Here is a 14,646-nt window from a genome sequence, read left to right as displayed (position 1 = left end):
TTAGCAAAGTAAGGGTAGTGCAAAGTATTCCTGCATGTTTTTCTCCCGTCTCAAGGACTGGAAGAAATCACACTAACGTGGCCCTGAGAACCTACATGTAGAAACTGTTTTCAGTAGAAAAAGAGTAAGAGAATGATGCTCAGTATTACAAGGTATGTCTTTTTACAGGCTGTATTTTTAAGTGGCTGTGCGCCCAGGAATGTGATGAACATAGGGCTTATTGAGCTAGCTGCTATTGATTTTACAGAGATGTTAGTAGCATTTAAATATTGCTTTATGTGCTTTTTTGGCAGACAATGTAACACATAGGCATCTTCAAAATAAACAGTGATATAATTTTTTTTCAACTCTATGTCTCTCTCCCACACATAAATTCATAGTTTTATCTATCACCCTCACATGCATGCACATTCTCTCTCACACACACACACACACATATACATGCACAAACATTGAGCATGCAACAAGGGTTGCCTTGGCCAGTTACAATTCTTTATAAAAAGAAAGTCACTGAATTCCTTAGCAAGCAGAAGAATACTTATTTTTGCTATTATTTTTTCCCTTTAAAAAATCAACTGTTCAGAATTAAAATTCAATCCATTTTGTCACTAAATGAAATATTTGAAAAGATGCTATACATACAGTTTCAAACAACTTAAACTACTTCTGAGTTTAACTTAAAATAAATGTCAATCCTGAGTCTTAAATTCCTATCATCTAGGACAAGTTTCATCTATTAAGTTCTCCAGAGGAGAGGGGGGTTACTTGATTATAGAGCATCTGTTACCAAACAGCTTGGAAATGGAGCCACTTGCAACCCGCAAAGTCTTTGGGTGGCAAATGTAAAATTCCAGGGGCCACACCATAGCTTGGGCAAGGTGCACGTAGCCTGCAAGTTGTGGATTGCTTAGCCATGTATGCAAATTTTTAGTATGGCAGAATAATTAAATAGCTCTTTGTGGTATGGACAGGTTACCCACTTCCATTAAAGCACCAGTATAAGGATTGCTGAGATAATGTACATAAAGCAGATATGATATTCAAAGGACTATATAGCGTAAGAAGTATTCCTGTGCAGTATGCCTTTTGAATCAATGTTTGTAGGCTACAAATGCTAGAAATACAGTACATTACTCAGAAGTCAGTCTGACAAAAACCCAGTAAATTTCAACAGTTTACAAAGAAATATAAGTCTTAAAAGTTGTGGGGGGGGGAACCCTATGGTTTTAATTATGCGTCCAGCAGGGACTGAAAAAGCCGTCTACTGTATAGGCTTCATATTTTAACACTGTCACATTCTACAATGAACAGTGAACCATTTGTAAATATTTACACGTGTGCAATCCAGCATAATTTTTTTTTAAGTAAACAAGTGTGCTATGAAATAGATAACTCCAAATCAAGTTGCAAGATAATGTTTGGAAAAACATTAATAACAAATGTGGTCCCCATGACTACGGGCCCCTTCTGTCAGCTGCCTCTTCATTGGCTTGCCCCTCCTCTCAGACTCCAGAGCTTGCCTTATTTCTCAGTTTCTCGTCAGTGGGGCGTTTCATTTCTCACTAGAAAATCTCAGTCAATTAATTTGTGGAGAACTGAGGAAACCTCACCTCTGGCATCTTGCAAAGTCCTTATTACTATTGACCCCTTTTCACCCCCAATATATAATTGCTGACTTTGTATTTATTATGAAAAGAAAGAAAAAAAGAAAAGACCAGGCAAAGCAATGGAGGCATTTTATTTGAAATTCCCAGGAGGTAAGAAATGAGTGTTTTGTTTTTCTCTTTTTCTTGTTTTCTGGACAGTGGTCTGTGATATATCCTCCCCACAGCAACCCTAGGTCCCTCATGGAATTGCTCCTGACATAGAAGCAGTAGGTTACAGGTGAAAGAGGGAGATGGAAAGTTTTTTAATGATTGAAATGCTAATTATTGTTTCCAGTTTGTTATGTATTGAAAAGCATTACTATTCTGAGATAATTAGAATTTAGCAACAACTCATTGCTTCATTTGAAAGTTACTGATTCTTTGAGGGGATGGTTTTATTAATTTTAGCTGTTTGAATGACAGCTATATGCTTAATATTTTTACCTTACATAATAGTAGAATATATTGTCTGGGTTTGATATGACCAACTTATTGTTTTGTATGGAAATGGGAATTTTGTGACTATCTAACATCAGCAAATTGTCCTGTATTCTTCATCAGCTTAACACTGAGCAAAGAAGACTATCACATATGCCATCATTCTTGTTCCAAAGAAGGGATAAGAATATTGATTCTTCTAATTGATTTTGGGAAATGTATTTGAAAAGGATGATAGTGTTTGTTGCATACCAGAATATATAAGTATTAGAAAAAGATGGCTCAGAGGAAGGAGGAAAGAGTTGGTGCCCCTCTCATTTGATGTAAGAAGTTGCAGAAGAGCATCTCTCTTCCCTATATTGATTAATGACTTGACCTCTCGTTTTTTGATCTCCAGCTGCCACTGAGTAAGATGGCTCTAGGATGTCACACTTAACCTGATCACTAATTCTAGTGGAATCTCAGAACCTCGGCATTACTTCTGAAGTAAGTAATTTCAAGGCTGTAATTGCTGATCACAACTGCTAGGCACATTTATATGTAAAATCAGACAACCATTTTCTTTTTCAGAGTTGTCTATTATAAATAATAAGTTGAGAAATTATATATAATAAATAAGAAAATAGAATAAAAAAGACCGCAGCTCAAATATAACAATGATTAAAAAATCACACTTCGAAAGGCAACTTAAACAAGAAAATAGAAACATTTGCTGTAATATTAATGCAAGCAAAGTGCAGAATTTTGACTACATGAATTCTAATACTAATAAAAGTGATAACAGAATGAAACTATTTTGTAATTGAGGAAATACTCTCATTTTCATTCCATTCTGTTTGCTGATCTTATGTACACACTTCCCTCCCCCAAAGTTATTATGTAGTCACTGATATGCATTTTTTTATTTATCAAATTTTATCACCGCCCATCTTCCTCCCAAGGATTTATATTTATATGCCATAAATTTGAATGTTCTTGGTGGCATTGGCACTTAACAGAAACCAATGTACTCAGCAGAAGAGAGCCTGAGGTTTAACATTTCATTTGCATATACAACAGCTACACCTCTGTCTACATATGGAGGGGAGAAGATTACTGATATCACCTCTACCTTGCCTTTTGACCCCTCCTGATTCCATCCAAAGCGTATCTTGAAGATTATGGAATTGCTTTTATTATACTAGAAAGGACTGTTGCCCAAGAATTGGGTTATTATGCTTTTCCACATTGTACCTGCATAGAAGCTCCTTTCTCACATAGATAGAAAAGGATAGAGCTATTATATCTGGTTTGCAAAAACCTGGATGACCACTACATAGCAGGAAAGATAAAATTGAAAACTAACTTCTTGCTACCATCCAGTGGTAATCTGGCTATTTGCAGCCCAAATAAGAGATCAATCTAAACTGTGGAAAATATTTTTAATATGATATTAAGAAAGACTAAAATACAGTGGTTTCTGCAGCATCAGTCATAACAGGAGGTTTCCTAAACAGAGCAGTATAAAAAGAATTTTAATTGACATGCAGAGATGTAGATTGGTGAAGCCAGATGCTGAAGGGCTGACAAGTTCCCTGCTGCTGCTTCTCCCCTCTCCCCAGTAGCCATTCATGTTGGGGGAGTTAGACGGAGAAAGAGTCAAGCTCCCCATTCTGCATTGATTCTTCCCTAAGCAATTAGTCTTGTAAAGAAAAAAGATGATTTCTTCTACATGCCTACTGTATATGTGTAATGTCTGGTTCCTTGGAAGTAAAAGGAGAATTGAGAATTGAGTAATAGCCACCATCATTTTCCCTTCTGTTTAGCCTTGAATGGATAAGCTTTGACATGGTAATTATAAGAATTAAAAAGTAGTGCAGTTTTACAAAACTAGAAGACATGTCTCCAGAATCATTTGCAGTCGGACAGCCTCTAAATTATATAAATAAAATAAACGAATGTGTTTGACTCATAAGGCTAAATAATGCATGCATGTTCAACACTCATTGACAGTGCTGATTATTGCATCAAATGATCACCTGCATGTTGAGCCATCAAAAATGAATCTCTTATAGCTGCATCTTCATATTAGTTGGGATCAGTTGGGATTGTTGTTTCTGTACCAGTCTCTTGCTGTGAAGCAACCTCCCTGCCTGAGCTACTCGACTCAGTCTTGGGGTTGGCAGTAGAGTTCCTCAGGCTTACGGTCCTGGGGGACTTCAGTCTGCCTTCCCTGGGGATGGGGTCTGAGGTGGCTTAGGAGCTCATGGCCATCATGACAACCATGGGCCTATCCCAAGTCATCCAGGACCCAACATGGGAAAGTGGTCATACCCCTGATCTGGTTTTCTGGTCAGAGCAGTGGCAATGTGATCTGGAGTTGGGGGAGTTCTTGGTGTCTCAACTGTCATGATCAGATCATGCCCTAGTGACCATAAAATTCTCTAGTGCTGCCTCCTGCCACAGGGAGGCAGGGTCTATTAGACCAGTCCACCCCCAGTGACTAATAAACCTTGATGGGTTCCAGAGGGAGCTGGAAGTTATTACTGACAGTCTTCTGCATAGTCCAACTGAAGCCTTAGCTGTCACTTGGCATGAAAGGGCAGCTGAGGCCTTGGATTGGATCATGTCCATGCAACCTCTCTCCTCTTGTGGATCCCCATGGTTAACAGAGGAGCTGAGAGAGATGAAACAAGAGAAGAGATGTCTAGAGAGCCACTGGAGGACAAGGGATAAACTCAAACAAACAGAAGTAAGAGCCACTATTAAGGCCTACCTTGTGGTGGTAAGGATGGCAGTACTTATCCACCCTTATCGCATCCTCAGATAGCCAACAGGCAGCCTTTTTTAAGGTGACCTGAGTCCTCCTGGGGAACGGGACTCGGAGGTCTACCTACAAGGCCATGCAAAGGAATTTGCAGCGCATCTGTCAGACAAATTCACTCGCATTCATTCCAAGTTGGATGCCAGCTTTGGTACAGGTCCAGGGGAGATGATTGGGGTAGTCTTGCCTGATTGTCTGGGAACAGTTTGATCCTGTTGGGCCTGATGAAATGGACAGGATCCTTATGACTGTGAGTTCAACCACCTGTTCCTTAGATCCATGCCCCTCCTGCCTAGTTAAGGCTGCCTGGGGCGTGTCATGTGGTTGGATCCTAGCAGTGGCTAATTCTTCTTTGAAAGAGGTGGTTGTTCCACCCACCCCCCCCTTAAGGAGGTGTTTGTTCATCCCCTCCTCAAGAAGCCATCACTGAATCCCACCATACTGGACAATTTTCATCCAGTATCGAACCTCCCTTTTTTATGGTAGCTTGTGGAGTAGATGGTTGCGCAGCAGCTTCAGCAGGCCCTAGATGAAGCAGATTACCTGGACCCCTTTCAGTCGGGATTCAGACCTGGACATGGGATGGAAACAACATCGGTCACACTATTAGATGATCTCTGGCAGGAGCAGGACAGGGGTACTGCATCTATCCTTGCTCTTTTTGACCTCTCAGTGGCCTTTGATAACATCAACCATGGTATCCTTCTGGACTGGCTCTGTGGGCTAGGAGTGGGTGGCACAGTATTGCACTGGTTTACTTCCTTTCTGCAGGGCTGGTACCAGTCTGTATTAATTAGGAGTGAGAGATCTCGCTCTCAACCCTTATTATGTGGGATTCTGCAGGGTTTTGCCACTCTCTCCACTCCTATTTAACACCTATATGAAGCCATTGAGTGAGATCATCCATTGCCATGGGGTGAAGTATCATCAGTATGCTGATGATACTTAGTTATATATCTCTGCCCCTGGCATACTAAGTGATGTGGTTGAAGTCTTGTCCCAATGCATGGAGGCTGTAGGGGTTTGGATGGGGAACAACAAGCTTCAGCTGAATCCTGGCAAGACTGAGTGGCTCTGGGTTTTTGCACCTTCTGTATCTGGGGCTTAACCATCTTTGATACTAGATGGGGTGGCACTGCCCCAGACAGAGCCAGTGCACAATCTGGAGGTCCTTCTAGACTCACAACTCCTGCTCAAGGAGTAGGTGGCAGTTGTGGCTAGGAGGGCCTTTGCACAGCTTCATGCTGTGCACCAATTGTGGTTATCTGAGGGACCCCATCTTCCTGATTGTATCTACCTGGCCCACCAGGCCAGGCAGGAGCTCCCCAAAGGACCCGGGTGGCGTGCCTTTTCTGCTGTGGACCCACTCTCTGGAACATCATTCCCCCTGAGGTGAGTTAGCCCCATCCCTGTTAGCCTTCCAAAACATGTTTTTTTCACCAGCCTTGGGGATGCCAAGGAGAGCCTGCAAGGTAGCTGCATGACATTAAGTCATGTTTGTTCTCCCACTTTCTTGGGTTTTATCTGTTTATTTTATCTGTTTATTTTATTTATTTTTTATTGTTTTTAGATTATGAAGTTTTTAACTGTTGTTTTGTTGTACGCTGCCCAGAGTCACGTGTTTATGAGATGGGCAGCTATATAAATATGCTAAATAAATAAAATAAAAATAAAAATAATTTTGTGGCATACAGAGACAGAGAAAGATCATAGATATACTTTATATATCTGATTTTCATAATCTGTATCAGGGTGAACAACTTTTTTTATGTAAGTGGCACTTTAAAAAAGCTGGTTCTGAGGGGCACAAAGGACACAGCAGTGATATGAGCAGGGTTATAATATTTGGCCTTTTTATTGAATTGAATGAATTGTTTCTCTATTGAATTTTGGTTTTTTTGGATTTATACCAATTTGACAATCTTATTGCCAAAAAAAACCACAGAAAACTCCATTTAAAAATACCTCAATAAAATCAATTGCCGTGATAAAGGAGCTGTGTTATTGAACTGAAAACTCAGATTTTGAAGAGAAGTTAATATGCCTGCCCCAGGTTATGCAAATACATATGGTGGGAAGCAGAAACAGAGAAAGACTCAGAGTGAAGATTTGGGTGTGAGATGGTTTATAGATTCCCAGTGGGTTCACTGTGGAGGAAGATAGAAATGAGCCAAAGCAGGACAGGAGACTGCATCCTCTTCTGGAGGATCTGGTGAGTTGATTCATCCCTCGGGAGGGCAGATGATAACACATTAGGTCACCCCCAAGCACCACATTTGCAGTTAAGAAGACTGGGTACATGTGGGAATTGGAAATAATATTTAAAACACAAGTGATTGAAAAAGTGAATGCTATTTAGTTGTAGCTTTGTTCTACATAGTATGGGGGGCAGGCACAGAATTTTTGTGATATTGCTGAAAGCATAGGGTTATTATGTATTATAGTATTTCCTTTTTACCTTTTTCAAGCCTGGTACTCTGGAACATCATATATTATAATCCTAAAGTCAGCATTATGTTTTCAGCTTTCCCTAATTATGCTTGCCCACACAATGCAAAGGAAAAGTGTTCCAGAAAAATTGTCCCAGAGTCAGCAAAGGCAAAAACATCTTGTGACACTTAAAAGCTAACACTGACAATGTGAAATCTAGTCCATGAGTAATCGTCCAACAAAGAAAAGAGAAAAAGAGAACAATGGTCACTTTCATTTGTATTTCCTCTTAATTTTTAGACAGTTTGCTTGTTTCTTCACCCTAACTTTAATTTTTAATAATATGATACTTACTGAAAGTGGCAAAGACTAATTAACTCTGGTGCACATAATTTTATGAAGCCTGTTTTCCATCGATGTGGTTTACAGCATACCTGTACATATATACTTACATACATACCAACCATACCCTTTTGGAGTAAGCAGTGTTATACAAAGCACAACAACAACAAAGAGTTGGAAGGTATAAACCAAATAAATTAAAAACGTAAGATTAAAAAGAGAGGAACTGTCATTTAATCTAGTTTATACCAACACCATTTGCTATAGATATGGAGCGTGACCGCACCTTCAAGACTAACTTATCTACCTAAGTTTCTCTTCACGAAAGCTTACACCCAAATAAAGATGGTTAGTTCTGAAGTTGCTGTCACACTCTATTTCTGTTTTGCCACTGACTAAAATGCCCTTTCCTCTATCACCATTTACTATGTGAAAGGCTGTAGGGAGGCTGGAATGTAATGGAAGAGGGAGTAGACATATAAATCAGGAGATAATGCATATCTCATAAACAGCAGCTTAGCTCAGGAAGGAAGGAAAGAAGGAAGGAAACAAACTTGGGAATCAACTCATTTAAAAAGACTCCACTTTAATTAATTCACTATAAGTGAGGCTAGGAAATTCCTATGATGGTTTCCACGACTCTATTCACCCCAGGCTAGCGATAAAGATACCTGAGTTAAATCTGTGTAGTTCTTGCTTCATTTTTCCTGCCCATCTGCTTTGGGCTTGATATACTATAACTTTCTATATATTTATTTCCTTCCAAGCCATTTAACTTCATTTCTCTTGGTCATCTTCTTCCTCCATTCACTCTTCCTTAATTTATTTATTTTGCAATTTAAATTGCATTCATTCCTTGTGGTCAAACCACCTCAATATACTTTCTTTCTGGTCACCCACTTTTGTATTCAGTCCACATTCACTCAGCATCCATTAACTCCTGAACCTCTCTCTTCTTCTTTATCACACATACTTCTTAAACAATCCATTTTCACTGCATTCAACCCAGTTCTCACTTCCATGTAAAAAAGTGGGCAGAAGCAGAAGCACACTCTTATGCCCAGCCATTTTTGCTTCTTTCAACAAAGATTCATTCATTGCAACAGACCACATACTACCTACTACCTTCTACCAGTATTTGCATTCTTTAACATTTCTCCATCCATTTTTTCAACTTTAGTAAACGTTCTACCAAGGTACACAAATTCATCTACTTGATATTTTGCTTGCTTGCTTGCCATTTATCTATAATTTTCTTGTCAAACACAACATTTTTGGTCTTCAATACATTATTTTTTTAATCCATTCTCCTCTTTTCATCATACAATCTGTCTAACATTCATTGGAAATCATTCAGTTCCTCAGCCAACAACACAGCATTCTCTGCATATAAAAGTACACACAAATTCAGATCCTCAGCCTTCTAATATTGCCACAAACTTCTAATACTTCTAACATTGCCACAAACAGTCCTTATAATTTGTCCATAATACTTTAATGACCCAAGAAGATATCTATACATCCTTGTCTTACTTCCTACTCAGTGTTGAATTATTCACTAAGCATTCCATTTATTGTCATGTATGCTTTACTTCCATCATACACTGCTCTTATCACAGTTAACAACTTTCAGCTCCATATCATGTAACACATTCCATAGTTCAGACTTACTTTATCATTTCTTTAAATCAACCAAACGTCATTAAATGTTCTGTTTCACATCCATACATTTCTCAATGACTTGCTGAAGAGCAAAAATCTGAGCTGCACACCCGCTACCCAGGATAAAGCCACATGACATTTCCCAAATTTTGCTCAGTGTTGTGCCTTTTAAAAACTAATTCATTGTAATGTTTGTACTCACCCTCATTATCTTTCCCTTTGTTTAAGGGAACAGTAATGGCATTCTAATCATACAGCCTAGTAGTGTAAAGAAATTTGCTAAAGCTAGACAGAACAAATGTTTTCTAATCTACAGCTGGATTCAGTCTCCTAACTACTACACCAGTTGTAAGACAGCATCATAAAGCAGCTAACGGAGATATAAGAACTTACAAACAAGTAGGTATGAATGTTGAACAATACCAGCCTAAGACATTTGGCTACTTGAAGGAGAGGTCACACGTTCTTCCCTTGGTCCTTTTCTAGAACCAACACTTCAAAATGTTTTACTGCAATTATTTGTTTATTTGTCATATTTCTATCCTGCCTTTCCTCAAGAAGCAGAATACATGGCACATCTTCCTCAAATTGTCAATATCCCTCTTCCTCCAGCAGACAACCACTGTCTTGAAGGCTTGTGGTTAAATTCCTACAGTCCTATCTAGGCTGCATTATTCAAGTAACAGCTAGAAGCCCAAATCTTTATCTCCTAGAAAATAGCAGCTTGAGTGAGGCAATTTGCACTGACAGAATGGCCGAAGGGAAAGATCAACCCTTCTTCCCCATGTCATAGTTTTATTCCAGAGTGCAGCCAGATATTTTTTGAAAGATATCCAAATGGAGTCACAACTTTAGCATAGTGCCTACTTTGAGTCTTAGAGACAACTTAGTCAATACTTGTAGGGAAGGTCTTGAAATAGTTTCAGTTGCATACCCAAACTACACAGGCTACAAGTATCAAATCTAAGCTTGTTCAAATTCCCCAGTAGTCTGCATGCTGGAAAGGCCAATAATGGAGTCAGCATGCATTATGAAATTTCCTTAGTAGAAATGTTTAACAATATACTGTGTAAAAAAAAGGATTTCCTTCTATTGGGCCCCAGTCTCACTGCATTTAATTTCAACAGATGATTCTGAGTTCTAATGTTGTGAGAGTGGGAGAAAATCTTTCTTCTGTCCAAATTATCTCTGCCATGATATGCCTCCATCATCTCATCCCTTGCATTCCTTTGATCCAAGCTAAAGAGCCCTAGTTGCTGATCTATTTCATCCTAAGGGAGCTACTCCATCCTCCTAATCATATTGGTTGCCCTTTTCTGCATTTTTTCTAGCTTTCTAATAGCCTTTTTAAGGTACAATGACCAGAACTCACTGCTCCTAGTATAAGAGGGTATCTCTAGCAACTAGTTAAAGAACAGAAAACAGAGAGTAGGAATATGGATAGTTCTCACACTAGTGAGATATGCAAAGTTGGCTCCCTTAGGGAATAGGGCTGAAACAGTTTTTTTTGTCTATTAATGATCAGGACTTAGGGGTGAGCAATGAAATGGCCATGTTAGCCACTTTAGCTGATGATGTTAAACTGTTCATGGTGTTAATATCTGAAATAATTCTAAATTACGTGTATAGCAAGTACAGTTTAATGTAAATAAGCATAAACTGATGCATGTTTTTGGCATACACACACACATGCAGACAAATCCAGACTTCATCTGTACGTTATTGGGATCTAAGACAACAAAACTGCCAATATAACAATGTCTTTATATACTGTAGATCTATGGTAAGACTATACTTGGAATATGCCATCTCTGTCCCATTACCAGGCCTAAACCTTGACTGGAGAGGGTCTAGGTATCAAAATATATAACTTAAGACCCAACATTAGACTACCAGCTTAATGAAAAACAACATTCTTCCCTATCATGCAGCAATCAACCAGCACCTAGATATACTACAGCTTATCCTTATCAACCTAAAAACAAAATTCAACAACCACAGGAACAAAAACAACACCCTCCCAACCAGCCACTCCATCACACAACTATCAACATTGATTCTGTTACCAAGTAGAGTATGAAACATCTGCAACCCAACACCACCAATCACACAGAAAGCTTGAGCAAACAATTAGACACTGATCTGAGCTGCCCAAAGGATTGCTGGGAAACTCCCCAAATACCTGCCAGAATCCATTCAGATCTATAAGGTGCCTGGATTAGGCCATTCTAATCAATCAGTTCACCCCACAGAGGTTACTTGTGGCTTATCTGGATCTGGAAGTGAACTGACCATGGCAATGGGCATGTGGAAATACTCTTCACATCCAGATCACTGCACAACTACTCTGAGGTAAAGGGAAGGTCCCAGATATGTTGGATCAGAGATTACTTGGAACAAAATAAGTAATTCTGAAGTTGCTATGGAGGTCATAAAATCATTTCCCGAGACATGGTGGTTAAAGTCACTCAGGGCCAAAAAGTGAGGAGACTTTAACACCAGGCCAGAGATAAGATCAAGTAGCTCTAGGAGGGATCAGGCCAGACAGCAGGCCAGGCAGTAAACTAGCAGGTTCCCTAGCTTGTCCCTCTGACTCAATTCAACATACAGGCTTTCACATCCCACCACCTCAGGAGCAGAATCCATAGTCACATACTGTATACAGTATGATGTCTTTCAGGATCAATGTCATTCTACCTCCAGCCTTGGTGTCAAGACTGCTGAAGGATCCACAATTCAACTGATACATTTTTGAGAGGGCAATACCCCTTCCCTCCCCCAGCCAGGTCTTAGTGACAGACACCAAGTTTTCTTCCAACACAGAAAGTAAAAAAGGTTCATTTTGCACTTTATTTTTTAAAAAAAGAATCCAGAATCAAATAAATAATTTTATAAGATGAGATAAAGAGAGGATGGAAAACATGTTTTAAATAGTGGCATATACTTTCCTAAATACATAAATATTAAAATGAGCCATGATTTTAAGCAAAACTAAAGATACAAATAAGATAATTACTGTATGATCTGCACAATCCTTTACAGTACAGTACTAGAAACACACATAAAATTTTTGGTGTTGGAGTCCACACATATGGTTGCTCTTGCTGAATTCAGTTCCTGCACACAGTTTTGAAAGGACGCCTCCACCCTGACAGTGTCAGTCATCTGACTATAAGAATGTGCAATCTGATATTGCATGTGAGGACCTATGCATTGGAATTGTTAGCAGCCAAAGAAATATACTGGACAACTGAGTGGTTGCTTAATGTTTCTGTCTATGTAGCATATGTGGGTAATTTTTGTTTCCTTTTTTTAAGCCAGATTTGGTTCAGGCATTTTAAAAAATATTGAACAACTGAGTTTGCAATCTCTTCTTCTAGTCATTTATACTGAAAGGGGGAAGAGCTCCTAAAACTGTAAAGGTAAAATAAGGAGGGATTCACTCTTAATTATGTTGTTATTTCAGAGGTGTTTCATGATGGATAAAACTACTCCAGTACCCAACATGGATCCATCTGTGGCAAACAGCAGTAAGTCACAGTTTTTGCCCTTTGAATCCTGCCAGCCGTCTCTCCCTGCATTCTTGTTGCTCATCATAGCATATGCTGTAGTCATGCTGGTCGGACTTCTGGGCAACCTTTGCCTAATTATCATCATCAAGAAACAAAAAGAAAATCAAAATGTAACTAATGTTTTGATTGCAAACCTCTCCATATCTGATATCTTCATTTGCGTCATGTGTATTCCTTTTACTGTTGCATATACTTGGATGGATTACTGGGTTTTTGGTGAAGCTATGTGTAAAATAACTGCTTTTGTGCAAAGTATGTCTGTCTCCGTTTCTACGTTTTCACTTGTATTAATTGCAGTTGAGAGGCATCAGTTAATAGTGAACCCACGTGGTTGGAAGCCCAATGTTTCACATGCATTCTGGGGAATTGTCTTCATTTGGGCATTTTCTGTAATAATATCCACTCCCTTCTTGATATTTTACCAAGTTTCTGATGACCCCCTGCGAAACCTCTCTTCCCACAGTGAGAGCTATGCCAACAAAATTGTCTGCATTGAGGTGTGGCCATCCATCGAAGAACAGCTGGGCTTCACCACCACCATGTTAGTTTTCCAGTACTTCTTTCCCCTAGGGTTCATTTTCATCTGTTATCTAAAGATATTTGTGTGCCTGCAGAAGCGGTACAGTAAAGTGGATAAGTTAAGGGAGAATGGGAGCAGGTTAAATGAAAATAGAAGGATTAATATTATGTTAATTTCAATTGTTGTGACGTTTGGGGCCTGCTGGTTACCTCTGCACATATTTAACATTGTGTTTGACTGGAATTATGAAACCTTGATGCATTGCCACCACAATGTGGTCTTTACCTTGTGCCACTTGGTAGCCATGATCTCAACATGTGTTAATCCCATTTTTTATGGATTCCTCAACAAGAATTTTCAAAAAGATATGATTATTCTGCTTCACAACTTCAGATGCTTGGAATCTCAAGAGATATATGAGAACATTGCCCTTTCAACTCTGAACACTGATATGTCCAGGGGATCCCTGAAATTCAGCAGCATGCCTGCAAACATCTGAAGCAACTTTCCAATCCTTTCCATATTTTTCAACTGATCTACGTATTGTATTGCTGAATTCCTCTTATGGGGAAGTGTGCTTTTTGGGTGATGAAATCAAAGGCCTAGTACCTGTTTTGTTAGAAGCAGACACAGAGCCTAACGGATCTTCCACATGAATAAAGCAAAAATTATGTATTAAACATAGCAGTTTCAACTCCATTGCAAGGGTTTCCCATGTTCAACTGCTGGAAAACCACTTATGTGAAAATCAGTATTTGGAAAAGGACGTACAATGTTGCTGGGAAATAATGCAGCATTCCTCATGGTCCGTACCACCCATGTTTATCCTATGATTCTCTAGGACAGCCTCAAACAATTCTTCTGACGAACTAATAGTTTGTATCCTAAGCAACTGACTTTTTTCGACACACTCAGAATCTGGTAGCCTTCCTCTCATTCCTATGTAAAGTGAAGCCATATTTATGTTGTAAGACCACCTAGTTACAATACCCTACCTACCCCCAGTGTGATCCTTATGGGTGTCAATGTGCCTGGAGCTACCTGCCTTACCATGCTCCAGTCTCCCTACACCATCTGATTTTTGAGAAATATTTTAAGTTAAAATAAAAGGGTAACATAGCAACCCAAGAAAACTGCATTATGGCTTACTGCAGATGTCCACAATCATTCTGGGGCCAGGGAGCATTATTTCAAATGTTGAAAGCATGTTATGGGCATTCTGACTGTACCATC

The 14,646-nt window shown here is 39.2% G+C and overlaps 1 protein-coding gene across 2 annotated transcripts; it reads left to right on the top strand.

The window, feature by feature from the left end:
- Positions 1 to 1,528: 1,528 nt before the first annotated feature.
- LOC134489531 (neuropeptide Y receptor type 6-like) lies at positions 1,529 to 14,093 on the top strand. Of its 2 annotated transcripts, XM_063292274.1 has the most exons (3): positions 1,529 to 1,757; positions 2,482 to 2,570; positions 12,788 to 14,093. In XM_063292274.1, the coding sequence occupies exon 3, from the start codon at positions 12,797 to 12,799 to the stop codon at positions 13,910 to 13,912; it is 1,116 nt and encodes a 371-aa protein (XP_063148344.1). In that variant the 5' UTR covers positions 1,529 to 1,757; positions 2,482 to 2,570; positions 12,788 to 12,796; the 3' UTR covers positions 13,913 to 14,093. The 2 variants fall into 2 exon arrangements, with proteins under 2 accessions (XP_063148344.1, XP_063148345.1); XM_063292275.1 differs by lacking the exons at positions 1,529 to 1,757; positions 2,482 to 2,570 and adding an exon at positions 9,494 to 9,720.
- Positions 14,094 to 14,646: the final 553 nt, after the last annotated feature.

The sequence above is a fragment of the Candoia aspera genome, chromosome 2 (assembly GCF_035149785.1).
Source record: "Candoia aspera isolate rCanAsp1 chromosome 2, rCanAsp1.hap2, whole genome shotgun sequence".
Lineage (NCBI taxonomy): Eukaryota > Metazoa > Chordata > Lepidosauria > Squamata > Boidae > Candoia > Candoia aspera.
The sequence above is the reverse complement of the archived record's forward strand: the minus strand, read 5'-3'. Positions and strand labels throughout refer to the sequence as shown.

Coding starts and splice junctions, on each gene's coding strand:
- LOC134489531 (XM_063292274.1), top strand. CDS start 12,797: ATGATGGATAAAACTACTCCAGTACCCAACATGGATCCATCTGTGGCA.